Genomic DNA, 22144 nt, shown 5'->3' with positions numbered 1-22144 from the left:
TCATCTTCTCACAAGCTGTCTTCCGGGCCTCCAGTTCGGAGTCTGGGCTCACCATGCCCTCGCTCTCTGACAGCCTTCACCTAGTAGTGGACATAGAATGAACATCAATTGATATCACCATTATTATTATGATTTCTCCTGAGATGGAGTTTCACTGCATCGACCAGAATAGAGTGCAGTGGCCGCCCCCGGCCACCGCAGCCTCTACCTGCCGGTCTCTGGCGATCCTTCCGCCTCAGCCTTCCAAGTAGCTGGAACTACAGGTGTGTACTACTCCACCCGGATAATTTTTTTTGATTTATTGTAAAGATGAGGTCTCACCAAGTTCCCCAGGCGGGTCTCAAACCCACGGGCTCAGGCAATCCACTGACCTCAGCCTCCCAAGGCGCGGGATTACAGGCTGAGCCACCGAGCCCGGCTATTATTACTATTTTTAAAGAGATGGAATCTGATGTGATGTCCAGGCTGGACTTGAACTCCTGAGCTCAAGCAGTCCTCCCATCTCAGCCTCCTGAATAACTGGGATTACAGGCACGTGCCACCACACCTGGCTCCAATTTGCATTTTTTGAATATTGTTTTTCACTTTCATATGAGTTTTCAGAAATGCACTACAAGGATATATACTATTTTCTTTTTTTAAAAAATAATCTTTTATTTGACCCCAAAGTTTTGCTTCCCTGGCAAATACTTCTTGTCCTTACTGGAATAGGCAAGTGTAATAAAGAGGTATATGAAGATGTTGACTTGGACAGTGTGTTGGATCAGCAAGGGTTGCATCTTCCACCTTTTTTTTTTGAGTCAAAATCTCACTCTGTTGTCCAGGCTGGAGTGCAGTGGCATGCTCATAGCCACCGCAGCCTTGACCTGCTGGGCTCTGTTGATCCTTCGCCTTAGCCTTCCAAGTAACTGGGATATCTTCCACTTTTAAAACAAAGTGCTGTCCAGTTAGGAACAACATAGCAGAGCAACGCATACTTGATAAGTAATATTTTGTTGAAAAGATCTGTTTCCTAGCCAGTTACGTAACACCTTGGTTTTTCTAATGATGTTAGCATTCCTTTCTTTCCTTAAAATGATTACATCTTAAAGTGTTAGGGTTTATGTCTTGCGTGTCTTTACCTCTCTTCCTGAGGTCTTAATGGAGGCTTTACTATATATATTTTGCTGTTAAAAAAGAATATTTTCCTTTGGGAGGCTGAGGTGAGTGGGTTGCCTGAGCCTGCAGGTTCAAGACCCGCCTGGGCAGCGAGACCTCACCTCTACAATAAATCAAAAAATCAGCTGGGCATGGTAGCGCATGCCTGTAATTCCGGCTACTTGGAAGGCTGAGACGGAAGGATCACCGGAGCCCAGCAGGTTGAGGCTGCGGTGGCTGGGAGTGGCCACTGCACTCCAGTCTGGGCGACAGAGTGAGACTCCAACTCAAAAAAAAAAGAATATTTTGAAGTAACTTTGTGACTCTTTTTTTTTTCTTTTTTGTGTGTTGCCAAGGCTGGAGTGCAGTGGCTCACTCATGGCCACTGCAACCTTGACCTACTGGGCCCAGGAGATCCTTCTGCCTCAGGGTGCCAAGCAGCTGGAATTGCAGGCATGTGCCTCTTTGCCCAGCTAATTTTTTGGTTTATTGTAGAGATGAGGTCTTGCCATGGTGCTCAGGCAGGTCTTGAACCCCTGAATTCAGGCAATCCTCTTGCCTCGGCCTCCCAAAGTGCTGGGATTACAGGCATGAGCCACTGCATCTGGCTGGTATACTTTTTTGTCTTCAGCTATGCATTAAAAAAATGCATTCTTTTATAAACATTTTAAAAATTGTGTAATACATGTTTGTTGATTAGTTAGAAAATGCAAGTAAGTGATAAGACCATTCTTGCTTAGCATGGGTATTCTTTCACATGTGAGTATGCTTAGGGAAATCTCTTTTTGCCAAAAGAGGATTAGGTACTGTTCATATTCTCCAGCAACGTGTTTTTTTCCATTTGGTGCCTTTCCATAACAGTACTTAATTCCATAAATATATTTTTTATGCCTACTTGCTGTTTTATTGTATGGATATGCCATAAGTTATTTTATTCATTGCTTATTTTTTGATTGGGTAGTGTTTAGTATTATGCTACTATAAAATGATGCAATAAATATTTTTGCACTAAATTTTGGTTCATATACATAATAAACAAATGATGTTGGAACAGATTTAGTTGATCCTTACCTCATTCCATGCTCCAAAATATCATTTGATGTATTTGTTTAATTTTTATTTTTTTGATTCAAGGTCTCACTCTGGCACAGGCTAGATCGTGACTCATTGCAGCCTCTGCCTCCTGGGCTCAGGTGATCTTTCCACCTCAGCCTCCATTGTAGCTGTGGCTACAAGGCACAAGCCAGCTAATTTTTTGATTTTTTTTTTTTTTTTTTGTAGAGACAAGGTCAGGCTAGGTTGCCCAGGCTGGTCTTCAACTCCCAGGCCCAAGCAGTCCTCCCACCTCAGCATTCCAAAGTGCTGGGATTATAGGTGTGAGTCACTGCACCTAACCCCTCAAAATATTGTTTTAGATACATTGAATTTTCAATTTATCTCAAATAAGAGATTTATTTTAGTGTCTTCAGTGGTAAACTCTTCCTAGAAGGAAGGTAAGAGATCAGTATTTGAAGATAGGCGTTTAATTTGGAATGTTGGAAATCCATCTCAGAATCTTTGCTAAAATTCAATTATCTACCTTAGTTCTAGAAAATGATTTTTTTAAATGATGAATTATCACAGAATATGATGTTACAAAGAAATAGGAAACAGAAAATTTAAATGGCATATCACAATATTGTTAACTAAGGCATGTTGTCATTGATATATGCTTTATTTCTAGGACAATGAATGCCTACCTAAAAGTCATACGTTTTCTCAAGCTGAATTGAGAAGTGAAGCAGTAAATGGGAACTTAGACTATGTTTTATCATTTTGTGAGTATGCAACATTAGCAGTAAACTTGGCAGATGTTTATTTCAGTTACTGTTGAAGATGTGCAAGGTATTTCATGCAGTGAAAGCAAGGAAGTTTTTATATGTTTTGTTAAAACTGGACTGATAAGATAGTTTCTGAGTTGAACTTATAGATAATTTGAAAGTAATTTAAAGTTGGAAGGACCTTGGATATATATAATATGGTAATAGAATGGAGTTAGACTGGGGACCTTGAAGACTTGGGTTCTCTTTATAATTCAACCAGTAATAATATGACCTGCAACAAGTCTCTTGACCTCTCTTTGCTGCAGTTTTATTAAATGTGATAGTACTAGCTATCTGCTTTGTGGGGGTTATGAAAATCAGATGAGATACTGCATCTGAAAGTGTTTTCTAAACTAGCATCTGTTATATTGATAAATTTCATAAAGCCATCTTCTAGTCTTCATTAACAAAAACCCAGCAAATGTTTATGTAACATTTAAAAATGCTGGGGGGCTTTACAATGCTCATCACATGTTTGTAGAATTACCTCAATGGATAGATGACGAATGGCATAGAAAAGTTAAATGATTTGACCAAGTTTAGTGATTTGAGCAAGAAGTAAGATCTTCTGATTTTAACTTTAATTTTTTTCGTCATACCGCACTTTATTTTAATCTATTTTTGAGTCAGAGTCTCACTGTGCTGCCCAGACTGGGGTACAGTGGCATGGTCATGGCTCATCGCAGCCTCAGTCATCTGTGCTCAGGTGATCCTCCCACTTCAGCTTCCAAGTAGCTGACACAGTTATGTGCCACTGTGCCCAGCTAATTTTTTTTTTTATATTTTGTGGAGACAAGGTATCACTATGTTCAGGCTGGTCTTGAACTCCTGGGCTCAAATGATCCTCCCACCTTGGCTTCCCAAAATGCTAAGATTATAGGTATGAGCCACCGTGCCTGGCCTCACATTTTGTTTTTAATTAGTAAATAAAATGTCCCTCAAAGTTCTTATTTTTTAACATATCTGTGATGCTACTTGACAGTATTTTAGACCTTATGAAAAACACATCATTTCAAAACAAAGTCAATTTTAACTTCCTAAAAATCTTAAAAGTTAAGCTCTCATTTATATATATATAAATTGTATAGATGGAAGCTTTGTAAAAACCAGATTATTGGTATATATTGCCTGTGTATATGTCATTACAATAGTTCACTATAATATTGTAAGAGAAAGGCAAAGTGTTTGGTATGAGAAATGATGACTGATATGGGTACAGTTGCTTGAGTCGAAGGTTGGGTTGTAATGCTGGCTGCCATCTGAGTGTATTGATTTTGCCTTCCACTCTGTATAGTATATAGATGTTCCATACTGACAGGATAGAAACAGGAGCATTAGCAGAGAAATCTGGGCTGTAAGGTGCACACATGAGAGCCGCCTTTCCCTTTTATTGTACCATCCATTCCGCTTCATTGTCAACCTCTTGTTTGTTGCTAAGGAAACTAGATGCTCTTTTCAGCAGCCTTCCAGCTGGCTGAGATGTTTCTGGTCACCTTTTTAATAAATAAAAACTTGACAGCATTCTGTAAAATACTATTTTGAATAGTATAAAAATACATTTTTCAAAAGGTTGCTTCTTAAATTTGAAATAGAAAAATGCCGGGGAACTTTAAGACTAAAGAATATTTGAGCTGGCTCTTGTCAGCGCCTGCCCCTGCTTCATTGATTTCTGAGTCTTTGAAGAGCTCTCAGCTCTGTAACTGCTGGTATTTGCTTTGGGTAGCTCATAGGTATTCACCGTTGGTCGTGACTTTATAGGAATGCCAGGCAGTAGAGAAGAGTAAATGGATTATCTCGATTAAGTTTGGGGGTAGCAGGCAGCATTTTCCCACTTGTGTTTGTAGGCATGGGAAATTAATTTGATCAAGCAAATTAAGGGCTGCTGAGAGGCATGTGGTTGTGTCCACCTTAAAATTCCTTGAGTGACTAAGAGTAGGTCATTTTAAAAATAGTTTTTAGATTTTCAAATGTTGTAAACCTCTGGGAAGCTTGGGTTCCTTTTTCAAGGGACATAACAGCCGATCTAAAATAATTCTCCTTGCGTGTATGTTTTTACATTTATATTTGGGGGAGTTGAACAAATCTTAAAAATGACCATGACTCTTCCAATGAGTTATTTTAAAAAAAAATCAAACCAGCCATCTTAATCTTTGCCTAAAATGTATTTATTGTCTTCAGAATTTGCTTTTACTATGAATGTTTCCTTAATTCCATTCATCTTGTATCATTTAGTAGCCACATTACATTTATAGTGAAAAGATTAACTCTGTTACTTATAATATGGTACCACATTAATACAATTATAGGGAAAAATAAAATCAGGCGATGTCTACTATGATCTTATCCTTTGCTAGTTATGACGAGGGTTATGTGAAAAATCAGCATAAGGCCTGCTGCTTTACAGTAAGGCAATCAGGCTTATAGTGTCAGCATTGGGGCATACAATATTGCAGACTGTTAAATGCTACAATGAGTAGTAGAACAAATAAATGCTCAGAAAAGTGAAAGATCTGTGAAAGTCAATTACATATCAGAGGTCAAGACCTATTTTATTATGATTTTAGGTTGTCTCTCTTTCGTGGATGCAGGTTATTGATCATAGTGGAAAATGAAAGGAGAAAGTGTGAATGATTCAACAGAAACCCAACACCACTCAAAAAAGAACCTTTCCTCTTAGCTACTGTCGTTAAAGGACAAAAGTTAGGGTATTTCAGGCTCTTTCTTCATAGTGCATCATGACTTGGAGTCTGCTGGTATATAAGTAATTGCCATTTATATGAAAGAATATTTATAAATCTGTATATTCATGAAAATAAGTAAAATGCATTAAAAGATCGCTTAGTTGCAAATATATTACTGCATCATCTAATTAATTTAGTATGTAAACGTTTTCATTTTTAAAATAAAATTTCCAAAATGAGACTAAAAGGTATTGCTATAAATGTATTTTCAGTTAAATTGATAATTTAGGGTTATTTTGATTTATTTATTTGCTTGGTCTGAGATTTAATGATGTTCATTTTCTTTTGTAGTGGAATCAAATACATTCCCTTTCTCCTTTAATTCTTTGAGAGGCAGCCTAATTCTAGGCTTTAGAAGGTAAGATGATCAACTTGAATGTTCTTTGCTTGAGTATGGACTGACTTCTCCCATTGTTTTGATCTGTGGCATGAGGAAAAATACAGATAATCCTTCCTGCATACTTCCAGCATACCTAAAATAACCTCACCTGCTTTATTCTTCCTTCTGAGTAGTTGGATTGAGTTTAGGCAGCCTTTTATATCATCTTTTCCAAGAAATAAAGATTTGGTAGAGATCCTATTTTCAGGAAGAAAGTGCTCTTCAAAAATGGCAAGTTGGAATTCTAGGCAAATTTGCATGTATGTCAGTTTATTCTTTGAGCATTTCATTTCAAGGTAACTTTTATTCAGCAAAGTATTTGTTACTTTCCTCTATGTGCTCAGGAAATGTTAATGACCTTGCCCTTTCAGTTTTGTTGTTTTTGAAAATATTTAAACATGAGGAAAAGTTGAAAGAATATTAAAAGGAACACCCACATGCCCTTTATCTAAGATTCACCAGTTGTTAGTATTTCACCTATTTACTTGCTTTCTCTCATGCACCTCACTACTCACACACACATGCACAAACATACATGCATTTATTCTGTTTGTTGAACCACTTGAAGTTAATAGACATCATGACACTGGACTTTTCAGCATATATCTCTCAAGAATAAGATTGTCTATATAATTTAAATATTAATATCACTCTTAAAGGTTTAACAATGGGATATCACCATCTGATATACATAGACCATTTTCAGATACTCCCAGTTGTAAAATTTCTTCTATAGCTATTTTACTTTTTGGCTGAGGAGTTATGTTTGTACCTTGCATTTGATTCCTCTGCCCTTTTATTCTCTTAATCCAGAACAATTTCCTTACCTTTTTTGTTTGTTTCTCATGACACTAGCTGGTTTTTTTGAAGTTTCTCTAGTTTCCTAGAGTGTGTTCTGCCCACATTTTATATTTTTCTGATTTGTTTTTCCTATGATAAGATTTATATTAAACGTTTTTTAGCAAGACAGCTTCTTAGATGATGGACCCATTTTATTGTATATTGTCAGAGGAAATAAAGTCAGGTTCAATATTGATACAGCAAAGTTTGATCACGTGGTGATTCCCATATTTCTCCCTTGCAGAGTAATCTCATTCCCTTAAGACATCTGTGGGAGGCCAGCCTTGGTGGCCCAAGCATTAATCCCAGCTCTTTGGGAGGCCAAGGTGAAAGGATTGCCTGAGTCCAGGGGTTCAAGATTAACCTGGGCAACTTGCTGAGACCTCCTCTCTACAATAAATAAAAAAAATTGCTGGGCGTGACTGTAGTTCCAGCTACTTGGAAGGCTGAGGCAGAAGGATTGCTTGAGCCCAGCAGGTCGAGGCTATGGTAGCTGTGAGTTGCCACTGCACTCCAGCCTGGGCAATAGAGTGAGACTCCAAATGAAAAGAAAAAAAAAAAGTCTGTGGGGTAATGCTTTGAGGCAGTGTGTCGTCTTGTTTTCCCAGTACCTTCTACTCCTTGATTTCAGCCGCCATTGGTAACCCTTGTTGAATCAGTTGTTAATATTGGTGGTTACACAAAGGATACATTTCATTTCTTTTTTTTTTGAGTTGGAGTCTCACTCTGTCACCCAGACTGGAGTGCAGTGGCCGCTCCCGGCCACCGCAGCCTTGACCTGCTGGGCTCCGGCGATCCTTCCTCCTCAGCCTTCCAAGTAGCTGGAACTACAGGTGGGCGCTACCATGCCCGGCTCATTTTTGATTTATTGTAGAGATGAGGTCTCACCAAGTAGCCCAGACGGGTCTCGAACCTGCGGGCTCAGGCAATCCACTCACCTCAGCCTCCCAAAGGCACGGGATTACAGGCTGAGCCCCCGAACCCGGCAGGATACATTTCTAATTTTGTCATTTCTGTATTTAAAATTTTCATGACTTCTGCTATTAATCCCAATAATTTTTGTGCTATCTGATGGTGGGAGCACCAGGATTTTCCATTGATACCTCCAGAGCCTCCATTGCAGGCAAGAGGTGTTAGAACAAGTAGGATCCTGTCTTGCCACCCTTCCTTTAGCCAGTAAATTCTACTTTTTTCAGTGATAGTTTCTTGTATTAAAAAAAAAAAAAAAAGTCTGTGCCTTTAAAAAAATTGAATATTATAGAATATATAATCAAGTAGATAAAAATGCTAGTAGAGCCAAAGTTTTTAAAAAAAGAACCCATAATGCTTTGTAAAGTGACATATAGTAACACTTTCATGTAGTGGTCCTTTTTTTTGAGTCGGAGTCTCACTCTGTCTCCCAGGCTGGAGTGCAGTGGGATGCTCATGGCCACCACAGCCTCAACCTATTGGGCTCAGGCGATCCTTTCACCTCAGCCTTCCAAGTAGCCAGAACTATAGGTGTGCATGACCACGCCCAGCTAATTTTTTTTATTTATCACAGAGACGAGATCTCACCATATTGCCCAGGCTGGTCTCAAACCCCTGGGCTCAGACAGTCCTCTCGCCTTGGCTTCTCAAAGTGCTAGGATTACAGGTGTGAACCAACATGCCCAGCCATGTAGTTGTCCTCGATGAAAGACTTGAACAAGTTTTTCCCGTAAACTTCCAGGTCATGGGTATTTCCTTTAACTTTACTAATGTAATTTTTTTTAGTCAGTTTGAATGGAATTTATTGTATTTCACAAATCCCAGACTCTGTTAAACCAAGTATTTAACCATAAAATTGGTCTAATATGACAGGAAAAAAAAAATCAACTAATCTATTCTCATAGCCTAGGTTAGTTGTTGAACTCTTAGTGGCCTGTAATATGAAGAACTGCTTACTTCTCCATTAAATGTGTCTGGCTGCTGTGTTTTTCCTTTTTCTGCTTTAATTTTTGGGCCATTTTTGCCATATGCTCTGTTTGCTATCACTCTTGCTGACTTTCAGGGCGCTTACCTTCAGTAGTTTACACACACTGATAATTTATCACTTTTATTGTAGGCTGGGAAATTAGGCAAACTAAGTCATTCCAATGTGGAAAATAAAAGAATCTGAATAAGTACTTACATATTTTTTTCCCTGTATTTTTTGACAAAGATTTTGTGGCTTCTATTTTGATTATCCTTCATTCTGAAGAAAGCAGCCTCACTAATGAGGCTTAGCTGGTTGTCTTTTTTATTTCTAGAAATTTAGTTAAAGAGAAATGGAAGATAAAAAAAAAAATAGCCAAACTGAATTTCTAGAAATGAAAAAGACAGACATAGAAGAGAAATGTTTCAGACTTGGCTTGGAGGCATATAAGTCTTGGAAGTCATGGAAAAACAGTTCTATAGTATGAGGAGGGATTTTCTGACCTAGTGGCAACAGTTTGACTTTGGCAGTGGGAATCTGTGCTGTTGAAGTAGTGCTGCTTTGCATATGTTGAAAAAAAATATATTTCTGATTCTAAAACTTGTGGGACCAGACATGAGCTCTAGTGAAGTCACTGAATTTAATTCCAGATTTTAATGTCCCGTTCTAGTCAGCCAGTGAGCCTCCCGCTGATAGCATCCTTGTCTCACTAGAACTGAAAGATGGAATGATGTGTTTGCTGCTTTTTTTTCCTTAGCATCCCATTCTAGAGAATGTCTGATCTTCATTACATGTTAATCATTGTTAAAAATTAGCCAGGGTCTCAGACAAAGGAAGTAATGAGGAAGTCACAAATTACTGACTTTCCTATACCTGTGTCTTATATATCTCGTTGTTTCTTGTGGTCTCTGGCTGTGTGGTTTTAACCCCCTTTTGCCCTTTGGTGTATACTGAACTTGCTAGATAGCCACAGGCTTGCCATATGGTTATTTTTCCTGCCTACCATATTCTTGATGTGATTTCTATTTTGCATTGGAGGAGAGAGTTGAATATGTCATATTTTTCTCTGCTTTAAATATTAAACGAAATAAAGTGTTTTGTGGTTTTTAAAAATCATACTGTAATAGGAAATGAAAATTGAATGCATGTGAGTCTCAGCTCTTAGAGATGATGCAGAAATGTTATCCAAAGAAAATTTTAGGGAACAATTGGAAGAGACAGGAGGAATAGATAAGGCAAATTGAATAGAAGATGTGTTAATAAAGGTTAAAGCTGGTTAAGACCACAAGCTTGCTTGCTTGTTTATTTACTTATTTATTTAAAGACAGGTCTCACCCTGTCATCCAGGCTGGAGTACAGTGGTGTGTTTATAGTTCACTACCTTCTCAAACTCCTGGGATCCTCCCACCTCAGTTTCCTGAGTAGCTAGGACTTATAGGCACACACCACCATACTCAGCTGAGATCACAAGTTTTTAGATAGAACTCATTTAAGTCAGGGTTCCACATTTTATTTATATTTTACATGCTGTGTGATCATGGCAAATTAGCATTTCAGTGTCTCTGTTTTCTAACATGTACAGTGGAAGGAAAAATATCTAAGTGGCTATGATGCTTTGTTAGTTTGAAAGGTGCCTTTTTACAGTAGGGCCTGATCATATGTCATTTAAAGGGCATTAAAAAGTTGTGAAAAGATCATTTATAACTGCTCTCAGTTAAGGACTGTTTGGGGGTTGCTAACACTGCTGTATGAAATTTTATAAAGTACTGTTGAGTTGCCTGGGTTTGGCAGACCCCTCTCTATAGTAGGGATAGACTGTTAATGTTTCTTCATGATTTCACAGCATTTTTCTTTCAAATTCCCTTATCCCACTAGTGAAATCTCAATTAAAAACTGAAATAGGCCCTCAACAGAAATAAGGTTAACTTTTTTTTTTTAAAGCGTTCCTCAAACCGGAAGGAAGGTATAAATATGAAATTAGATGTAGAGAAAACAATGTGTTTTCTCAAATGGGGCTTCCTCAAAAACTTGACTTGGTTGTGGACAGAGGAGATGTCAAAAATTTGCCTTGCCGGGTGTGGTGGCTCAGCCTGTAATCCCGCGCCTTTGGGAGGCTGAGGTGAGTGGATTGCCTGAGCCCGCGGGTTCGAGACCCGCCTGGGCAGTGAGACCCCATCTCTACAATAAATCAAAAAATCAGCTGGGTGTGGTAGCGTGTGCCTGTAATTCCGGCTACTCGGAAGGCTGAGGCAGAAGGATCGCCAGAGCCCAGCAGGTCGAGGCAGCAGGTGGAGTGCAGTGGCCCACTCCCGGCCACTGCACTCCAGTCTGGGCAACAGAGTGAGACTCCAACTCAGAAAAAAAAAAAAAAGAATTTGCCTTTCCAATGTATGTCTTAGAAAACAGACACATTGAATGTTAATTAACCTGCCATGGTCACATGGCATGCAGAACATAAATAAAATGTAGAACCTTGATTTACTGAGTTTTATCTAAAATGTGTTAATTTATCAAATAGCAAATGCCAAGACTCAGCTAAACTGCCTGGGTTTAAAATGGATCCACTGTTTTACCAGTTGTAAGAACTTGAAATTTTAATTTTTTAACTTTTTTTGTGTGAACTGTATTTGGTCATTCAGAGGAGTATGTAAAACATAAATGTGCAGTATAAAAAAGAAAAAACAAATACCTGCTACCCCCCACTGAGATCCGGGGTAGAGTGCCAGTAGTCTCTAAAAGCCCCCTGTGTGTCTTGAATCCCATGATGCCTTCCCCAGAGGTCCGTGTGGTTGAGACTTGTGTGTAATCATTCCCTTGCTTTCCTGTATAATTTATGCCACTCTTATAGCCAGCAGAAACCTGGCAGTGAGGAAAAAGCAATGTTGCCACTGTTATATCAAGTCATCCATGAGAATTCAGTCTGAACAGTCTCTGGGTTAGGGTCTAGCTTCAGTCTTCCTAAAAGTTTACAAAAGCCCCTTCCAGGGAAGTCAGTGGAGAAGGTCATGCATCAGTGAGTCCTGAAAAACACAGAGTTCTCCATGTTGCGGAAGTCTGTGGCCAAATACCCACAGATCCTTAAATGTGTTCTATATCTATTCACTGTGGCCTCCTTCGAACTTTTAGGAATATGTCAGAATAGAATACTTTTGTGGGTGAGATGAACATCATCAGCCAGTCCAAGCAGCAGAGCATGAAGGGATGAGGTCATTAATAAGATCATGTAGATGTGTTGTTACTTTGGGTTAAAGAGAAGATATACTGACAGGCACCTCGGTGGTGATAGCCCACAATCTAGACTGGTTAGCTCCTTTACACATCTAGTTATTTTTTTGCCTTGGTTCTCTTCTTATACTTTCATCCAGGAGATTCTCTTTTGTTCTTTTCTTTCAAGTTGAATATTTTTGCTTTCTGCATCGAATACTTTCCTTTTTCTTAGTTTACTCTCTTGTTTTGGTAGAGGACCTCTTTGAGTAACTTCCTGAGAAAAAGCATATGGAGGGTAAAGTTTTTGAGCCTCAGATATGATTGATAGTCAGCTTATGTATAAAATTCTAGCTTGGAAATAATTTGCCTTCAGAATTTCTAAGGCATCGCTCCATGTTCTTTCTTCCTTTACAAGTGCTGTTGTTGAAAGATTTAAGCCATTCTGATTCCTTTTCCTTTTATATGTGACTTGTTTTTCTAGAACTCCCTCTGGAAGTTTGTAGAATCTTCCCTTTATTTATCAGTATTGTTTTGACATTTGACAATGAAGCAGCTTGTATGTGGCTTTATTTATATCTCTGGAAATTTGTAGAATCTTCACTTTATCATTACTGTTCTGGAAGTTTCTAGAATCTAGTGTTTTAACATTTCACTGTAGAACAACCTTATATATGGAGTTTATTTTTTTCCCAAACTTTGTTGGATGCTCAGTGAGCCCTTTTAATCTGGCCATTTATATTTGTGAGCTCTGGGACATTTTATTTTATTTATTCTTTTCATCTGTCACCCAGGCTAGAGTGCAGTTGGCACAATCATGACTCACTACAGCCTCAAACTCCTGGGCTCAGGCTATCCTTCCACCTCAGCCTCCCAAGCAGCTGCAGCTACAGGCACGTACTATCATGCCTGGTTTTTTTGTTTTTGTTTTTTTAGAGACGGGGTCTTGCTGTGTTACCTAGGCTGGTCTTGAACTCCTGGGCTCAAGCAATCCTCCTGCCTTGGCCTCCCAAAGTGCTGGATAACAAGTTGTGAGCCCCACACCTGACTGGAAATTTTAGTTTCAGAAATAATTTCTTTTGTCTTTCTGAAACTGTTGGATTGGTGCTCTTTTTTTTGCCTCCGACATTTTTCCTTTTTTTTTTTCTTTAAAATTTCCTTTTGATATAATCTTTTTTGATTTTTATTTTGTTTTTATGATCTACTTTTTGTGATAGTTTTTCAACTTTATCTTTTTTTTAATTAAGTTTTTTATTTCTTTTATCACACTTTTTATTTCCAAAACCTCTTTTGGGTTCTCAGTGTTTCTTTTATAAAATATTTGGTATTTCATAGATACCAAATCTGTCTCTCTTGAAGGGTATAGTTTTTGGAAAGTTTCTATCTTCATGCTTATTGTCTACTGTCTCCAGGTTGTGTGTGTGTGTGTGTGTGTGTGTGTGTGTGTGTGTGTTTTGGTCCTCCCTGCCCCAAACGTCTAGAATTTCTTAAGAGTGGGGAATGTAAGAAGCAAAAGGAGGCCTTGAGTACATTGGTGGGGCTTGCTGACATTTCTCTTAGGATGAGGCATTCTCTAATGATGAGTCTTCAGGATGCTGCATGAGGGAGAGTGCTGAGCCCGTGTGTTTAGCATGTAGTGTATGTATATTTTTACTTAATTCTCAGTTATCCAGAGACCAATGGTTTTACACGCCAGAGCAGAATTCCCCAGATTTCTGCTGTGGCTGGAGAGGGGCAGTATCCCAACTGGACTTTAGGAAGGGATCTTGGGACCTTCTTGTTTCAGTTCCTTGGCAATGGCGATCCTGGGACCGTTGTATAGAATTTGTTTGGTTCCAGAGTTCCTCTCTGATGTCTTGGGATTTGACATTCTCTTTATTGCTAAATTGGTTACCATCTGTCTATTTGCTTTTAACCTGTAATATTTATTTCCAGTTATCTGTGCTTCCCAGTTATTTTATGTGTCATTGAAAAAAAAATCCTTTTATTGAAGTGGGCTATTGGGAAGGAGCAAATTTAGATGCAAATTGTCAGTCTGGCATCCACAGTTAACTCAGAAAATCTCTCTGTAAGTTTTAAAACTACTTTGTCCCTCAGTTTTTTCATCTTTATAATGGCTCTGATAATTGTGCTTAAAATAGAGATGTTATGACCATTAAATAAGTTAAAGTGCTTAGAAAAGTGCTTAATGCATTTGAGTGCTCAGGAAATATTAGCTCTTATTAGTGTGTGTCTGGGCTCGGAATGCTAGGTAATAGATAATTCAAGTAGGAGTAGGAAACTTCCTGCCCCAGTGTTATTCACAGTTGGAGACCAGAAAGTAAGAACGCAACCGTAATCAAACTTGAGAATATGGATGTTTGGAGGAGAAGATACGATCTCTCTCTTTGGTTGGGGAAGGGACGGATCTGGGCAAGATGTGCAGAGAAGAAGCTGAGATGAGTCCTGAAGGATGAATGTGAACTGATACAGGGGAAGGGAAGGGTATTTCAGGCAGAGACATTGAGGCTGAGAGAACAGTGCATCCAGGACCTTCAGTAGACTGATAGAAGCTCTGGAAATCACGATACAGTGATAGGAAATAAAGTCAAAATGGTAGCCTGGGATGCTTCATGAACAGTCTCATTGTAAGTTAAGAGACTTGGACGTTGAGTCATGGCTTTGAGCCTTTGAAAGGTTTATGTAATGAAGATAAGTTTCATAGATATTCAAAGGGGAGAGGAAGGGTGCAGATAGCAGGAGACGGAAACAGGCAATATCAGGTGGCCATTCACAATGTGGGGTTCCTCTGAGGGGCCTGTGGAACTTGCCGGTGAAGGCACTTTACATGGTCTTTCCGAATGTTTCCTTTTCTGCGAAACAAGGACTTTAAATAACTGCATGTAGGATTGTGTTTAAAAAAGAAATTGTAATGCATTTAGAACCTCGTACACAATATCGCTTGAAGTAATAGGTGGGGAAGGACAATTTCTGAAAGAGATTGAGTATCACTTGGCAGATAATTGTCAAACCAGCACAAATTCCAAAACCTCATCAGAGTACCAAAAAGTGTTTGTTGAACTTTGAATTGAGATCATTGGTGGTTTTAGCCTGAGTAGTTTCAGTGGAGTTTGGGGCCAGAAGTAAGATTGCATTGGATTTGGATGTGTTAACCATTCTTAGTTTCTGTTTTTGTTTCAAACCTGTGCCAATCACCATGAAGCTTCTCAAGGTAGTGGATTTAGTCATTTTTTGTTTTTTGGTTTTATTTGAGTTGGGGTCTCAATCTGTTGCCCAGGCTGGAGTGCAGTGGCATGATCCTGTCTCACCACAGTCTTGACCTCCTGAGCTTAGGCAGTCCTTACACCTTAGTCCTCACAGGTAGCTGGGACTATAGATGCATGCCACTGGGCCTGATTGGTTTTTTTCTTTTTTGTAAAGCTGAGGTTTCACTGTTTTGTCCATGCTGGTCTCGAACTCCTGGGCTCAAACAATCCTCCCAAAGTGTTGGTGTTATAGGTGTGAGCCACCACACCCGGCTAATTATTTTAGATATATGTGTAATTTTGAAATCTTATCTCTGTGCTTCCTTAGGTAACTTCATGCCAGGTTTGAGGGCAATTTAATGTCTTTTTTTTTTTTTTTTGAGTTGGAGTCTCACTCTGTCGCCCAGACTGGAGTGCAGTGGCACGCTCCCGGCCACTGCAGCCTCAACCTGCTGGACTCCAGCGTTCCTTCTGCCTCAGCCTTCCAAAGTAGCTGGAACTACAGGCGCGCGCTACCACGTCCGGCTAGTTTTTTGATTTATTGTAGAGATGAGGTCTCGCCAAGTTGCCCAGGTGGGTCTTGAACCCGCGGGCTCAGGCAATCCACTCACCTCAGCCTCCCAAAGCGCGGGATTACAGGCTGAGCCACCGAGCCTGGCTCAGTTTAATGTCTTAACTATTTCTTATTTGACATTAAGTTGATATTTTGATCAAAGATATGATTAAAGTTGCTTTTCTTTAAAGGGTAGCCCTGCTAATTTATGTAATTCACAAAAAGTAAAACTCCCATGTACTCATTCCCCCCTTTTATTTTGTTGTTGTTATTTTTGAATCAAATCTCAATCTGTCGCCCAGGCTGGAGTGCAGTGGTACAATCACAGCTCACCGAAACCTCAACCTCCTGGGCTCAGGTGATCCTTCCATCTCAGCCCCCTGAATAGCTGGAACTATAGGCATGCAACACCACACCTGGCTAATTTTTTTTTTTTTTTTTGGTAGAAATGTGGTCTCACTATGTTATCTGGGCTGGTCTCTAACTCCTGGGCTCAAGCAGTCCTCCTGCCTCAGCCTCCCAAGGTGCTAGGATTACAAGAGTCAGCTACCACACCTGACTCCCATTTCCCAGCATTAACAGTTAAGATTATTACAGATCTCCTGTCATTCCACCTATCAATATTTTAGAATACCTCTCGGAATTTTGTTTTGAGTCAGAGTCTCTGTCACCCAGGCTGGAGTGCAGTGGCACAGTCATGACTTTACCACAGCCTTGACTTCCTGGGCTTAGGTGACCCTTCTGCCTCAACCTCTCTGAACTTATTTTAAGTAAAAACAGCATAATCACCATAGAGTCACACTGAACAAAATTTATAGTAGTTAAGAAGAATTTAGCAAATGCCCAAAAGGGTCCAGGATATAGCAAAGGTGAAGAACCATTCCCAGTCTTGCCACTTAATGTTGTGCACCTTGTCACGTTAGTCTCTCACTTTCTTGTAAACTCTTAATTTTTCCTCCTTTCCTTCCCTTTTCCTTAGATGTGGTAGGTACCTGCAGGTTAAAATTCGATGCAAAGCCTAACCAAAAAAGATGTCTAATGTTTGTCAGTATAGATTTTTACTGTAGCTTACTTTTCATTGTCCAGTATTTTATCTTCATAATATCTTGAGGCCTCTTTCTTTTTTCATGTCCTTTTTGGCAAAAAAAGTAAAAATCTTTCTGCATATAGAAATGACAAGTAGTCCAGAGAGGCTCTCTGTAATTTGTGAATGAGTTAGATGAAAACTGTCTTGTAATAGTGGAGAGATTGTTTTTTGTTACAATCTAGAGATAAGATTTTAAGTCTATTTATTATTCCTTCTGTTAACTGACTTCTCAAAGTCCCCCCCCAATAAAAATAAACACATGGCTTCATCAATATTTTTTCTACCTATAAATCTTTTTCAAAGCTTTTTCTTTTTCTTTTTTGGAGTTGGAGTCTCATTCTGTCACCCAGGCTGGAATGCAGTGGCACGTTCACTGCCACTGCAGCCTCTACCTGCTGGGCTCAGACGATCCTTCTGCCTCAGCCTCCCAAGTAGCTAGAACTACACATGTGCACCACCATGTCTGGCTAATTGTTTTTTTCTTTTTTATTGTAGAGACAAGGTCTCACCAAGTTGCCCAGACTGCTCTCGTATCCCTGAGCTCAGGCATTCCTCTTGCTTCCACCTCCCAAAGTACTAGGATTATAGGCATAAGCTATACATACCACTCCTGACCAAATTTTTCTTAACATGCTTCAGCAGAAGGGTTCATCATAAAGAGAAGATTCTAGAGGGGCATGGAAATGTGTTGTTTAATACACAACTTTTTGTTTTGTTTTGTTTTGAGTTGGAGCCTCACTCTGTCGCCCAGACTGGAGTGCAGTGGCTGCTTCCGGCCACCGCAGCCAATACACAACTTTTATTTGGAAATAATTATGGAGTCATAGGACATTGCAAAGACGGGTCTGTGTACCTTCCTCCCGTTTTCCTTGAATGGTTACATGTGATGTAACTGTAGTATCTCATTAAAACTAGGAATTGACAGTGGTGCAATGTGTGCAGCTAGTGCAGTCGTTTTATCTGTGTGTAAGTTCAGAAACCACCACTGCAGTGCAGATGCAGAGTGACTCCCTCACCACACATGGTGCTACCCTTTTATAGCCACACTCATCCCATCCCATCCCAATCCTGTGGCAGCCACTAATTTGTTCACAATGTCTGTAATGTTGGTATTTTGCAAATGGTACATAAATAAACTTTTTTTTCCCCTGAGTCGATGTCTCACTCTGTCACCCAGGCTGCAATGCAGTGGCACGATCATGGTTCACCATAGCTTTGACCTCCTGGGCTCAGGTGATCCTTCTGCCTCAGCCTCCCAAGTAGCAGGGACTACAGGCACACACCACCACGCCTGGCTGAGTTTTTTTATTTTGGTATAGAGACAAGGTCTCACACGTAGCCCAGGCTGGTCTTGAGCTTCTGGGCTCAGATAGTCTTCTTGCCTCAGCCTCCCAAAGTGCTGGGATTACAGGCTTGAGCCACCTTGCCAGGCCTAAATGAACTTCTCTGTAAGAAGTCATCATTTGCATTTTTGACTTAACATAATGTCCGTGAAATCCACTCAGTTGGTGCATGTATCAGTAGTTTATTCTGAGTATGCTTTTCAAGTAAAAGTAAGTACTATATCAACTCACACTGTGCCAAAACTTAAACTACTCAAAACTGCACAATGTCAGGTTTAAAAAGACCTGTGAATTTTTGTGGAGGGTGTGTGTGTGTGTGTATAATATTTACTTTTTAAAATTACAAATAAAGCACATAATTAGTCCTCTTAAAGTATAAGTTTGAATTAAGTATACAAAGCCTGTAAACATCAAACCTAGAAATAATACAAAGCTAATGTTCATTGGTTATCCTGCTTTATAAATTGTTTCTTTAAACAGAAAAATTTTAGTTCACTAATTCTTTTTTCTTTTTTTTTTTTTTTTTGAGTTGGACTTTCACTCTGTCGCCTATGCTGAAGTGCAGTGGCACTCTTACAGCCACTGCAGCCTTGGCCAGCTAATTTTTTGATTTAATGTAGAGACGAGGTATCGCCAAATTGCCCAGACTGGTCTCAAATCCCTGGACTCAGGCAGTCCTCTCGCCTTCATCTCCAGAAGTGCTGGGATTACAGGCATGAGCTACCACACACAACTTCTTCTTTGCTTTCTTTGAAATAATTTCAATTTAATAAAATATTGTAGGAGTAGTACTGAGAACACATGTATATGACGTTTACCAACTTGTAGCATTTTGCCATATTATCATTTCTTCCCAACGTCTGTCTACCTATCAATCTAAATACCCTTGTATACACACATAGAGATATATAATATTTATTTTTTCTGAATTATTTGAACTTAGGTTGCAGAATCGTGAATCATGACCTTTAATATATCAGTATGTAATTCTACAGAACAGGATGTTCTCTTACATGACCACAGCACAAGTAACAAGTCCGGAAATTTAACATTAATGAAATATCTTTATCTAATATAGTTCATGTTCCAGTTTCATCAGTTGGGTCCTTTTTGGTATTTTCCCGTCTTCAAAGAATCCAGTGCAGAGACGGAATGAATGTTAGTCATCATTTCTCTTTAATGTTCTCTAATCTGGAATAGTTCTTTAGCCTTTGTCTTTTATGGCATTAACATTTTGGGGGATACAGGCCAGTTATTTTGTAATGTTCCTTGTGTGGTTCCCCTTGATTAGCTTCTGGTTAACTCCAGTTAGAAGATCACATGAGTGGTATTCTGTGTTTTCAGGGAATTTACATCTAAAGCCATGGTACTTTTTATCTTCCAGCCAAGGTGTTGCGATTTCTCCATTGTGTAGCTACTAGTTTTCTATTACAAGTAACAAGTAGTCTGTGAGCAGTCACTTTGAGACCTTACAAATATCCTGCTCCCTCAAATTTGGACCCTAGGATTTAGGGGTGGTACTTTAATGATTGTTGCCTAACTCAGTCTTTATTTTGAATATTCAAAATGGGAGAGGGCCAACCTTTCTAAATTACCTTGTCCTAAAAATTGAACATGATTTTGCAAATATTGACTTGTTTTAATATTTGGATCTGTACGTATTACATATAATAATTGCGAGTGCATTTTAACTTAAAATGGTGTTTAAATCCTCTGGGTTTATTTTCAATCTTTTGCTGCCCTCTGCAGGTCTATGAATATAAACCTTTGGAGCAAGGTAAGTCATCCTAATATTGTAGATCATAAGGTGATATATATAAAAAGCCATTAAAAGCAAAGGTTTTGATAGCTTTGCACATTTGTGATGTACTCATATATTAATGAATTTAGAATCTTGAAGTTGGTAGTTTTAAAACAGCATGAAGTGTGTGACTGAAGTAATCTTTGACTTAGTCCTGAATTCTTAACAAGGTTTTCAACTTTTCCAAAAGAAAACTGTTAGAATTCTCACAGTGACATTTGACCTTACAGATTCAATAGTTAATTTCCTTAATGTATATGTATATATGCTTGTGTGTTTTTGCATATGAATGATTCACAGACCAGCTTTATACTGCTACCTTTTAAGAAGTTAACTGATTTCATGCAGAAAGTACAGTTATAGTGAATTGGGAGAAAGATTTTCAGCTTAAATTCATAATGTACATCATTAACTAGAATTTCTAATTTGAGTATTCTTTAAATGTAAATTTAATTCAATTCTATTTCTTGTATTAGTCAAAATGCCATTCAAATGATACAGTCAATTCTAATATATAGTTGCATATTTGTGTCTAAAAAACTCATTTTTATTAGACAGATTTTCATTGGTTTATTCAGTAAATAAATGTGTCTGTGCAAAATTTGGTGTTAAAGATGACTGTCTTATATCTATTGTATGGTTACAATTTCTAGAATATGTTGTCTTTTACATGTGTTTGGATTTTAAAAGTTTGTAGGTGAGGATTGTTTTGTTTACTTTTCTTTTGAACAGTTTTTGCTTCTACCTTAGCTGCACTTTGAATTGCTATTAACTACAGCATGAGACCAATTTTGCCTCATTTTCCACAATAACAAATAAATAGTAGTGGAAGATACAGCAGTTTGAGTTGTTAACACTAATGTCAGGCACTGTACAAGAGCAAATAAGCTCTGTCATAGAATATACATAAAGTAGTTCGGAATTCCTTATCCATATCACTTTGGACACCTACTATATGTTTCTATTCTTATTATCTCCAGCCTGAGGATATACAGTCAACTACTGTGTTTAAAGTTATGGTTTCAATACTGTATGTTGTGTAATTTTGTCACAAAGATATATTTTTTATTAAAATTTCACTGGAAGGCTTAATGTTGGAAAATAAGTGTTGTGTATGTGATTGTGAATTCAATTCATAAGAATCCATGAGAACAAACATATTAGATCTTTGACCTCTTTTGTTCTAATGCCACTGAAATTAATGGAAAATTGTCATTGAATAACTAAAAAATACGTTGGTGATCCAGAATATTTTACTTTATATTTCACTAAAGCTTAATTTAAAAGGAGGAAACTGGTTCAATTTCAACAAGACCAAAAATAATATGATGAGAAATTATATTGGTTGATAGTTCCTAAAAGCTATTATCTGTTTATAACAATTAATTGAAAGTGATGTCTATGTATCAGTTTATAAATCATTTTAGAGGCTTTGTGACATTTCATAAACATTGCTGTTTTCCTTCAACATGGGTTTGTTTTTGTTTTTAAAAGACAGACCTATTTAAAAACAAAACAATCTCCTTGGTGGGTGAGGGTGGTGTTGAATTACTGTGATATAGAATAATACCTTACTGAGGAGAGGCTTTATTATTTCAAGAATCCAATTTCATAGTGTATTTGTTCTTGTTTGCTTCTCTTGCTACAATGCACGAATTTTCTGTCTTACCAGATAACAGAATTGTTGTACAAGGATGGACGTTATTGCCAGGAGCCTCCAGGACCAACGGGTAGCGTTTCAATTTCGATGATTGTAACTTATCCACAAATCCATTCTTCTGTGTAATGAAGGTCTAGAAGGATTACAGCAGTAAACACTTTATTTTTGAAAGTGAAATTTGAAAACATTTGGTTATAAATCTTTATATTGATAAACATAACATTTTGAGATCTGAAGTGTTTGGTTTTATTATAATTTTTTTTTAAGACAGGGTTGGAAGGCTTTCTCTTTTCAGCTATTGAGGAAATGTCTCTTACAGCACCTATGGGAATAGACTTAAATCATTGATTCTTAGT

The 22144-nt window shown here is 38.3% G+C and overlaps 1 protein-coding gene across 1 annotated transcript in view; it reads left to right on the top strand.

The window, feature by feature from the left end:
- The window catches only part of LRPPRC (leucine rich pentatricopeptide repeat containing), a 106993-nt gene that overhangs the window by 20513 nt on the left and 64336 nt on the right, over nucleotides 1-22144 (top strand). Inside the window, exons 12-15 of the mRNA XM_021712369.1 lie at nucleotides 2861-2954; nucleotides 6032-6098; nucleotides 20077-20104; nucleotides 21801-21858. Of these exons, the coding sequence (XP_021568044.1) occupies nucleotides 2861-2954; nucleotides 6032-6098; nucleotides 20077-20104; nucleotides 21801-21858 (247 nt within the window). The remainder of the gene's footprint in view (nucleotides 1-2860; nucleotides 2955-6031; nucleotides 6099-20076; nucleotides 20105-21800; nucleotides 21859-22144) is intronic.

This window comes from Carlito syrichta, unplaced genomic scaffold (assembly GCF_000164805.1).
Source record: "Carlito syrichta isolate Samal-C Ts95f unplaced genomic scaffold, Tarsius_syrichta-2.0.1 Scaffold303213, whole genome shotgun sequence".
Classification (NCBI taxonomy): Eukaryota; Metazoa; Chordata; class Mammalia; order Primates; family Tarsiidae; genus Carlito; species Carlito syrichta.
Note: the sequence above shows the minus strand (reverse complement) of the source record. Positions and strands in the feature narration are given on the sequence as shown.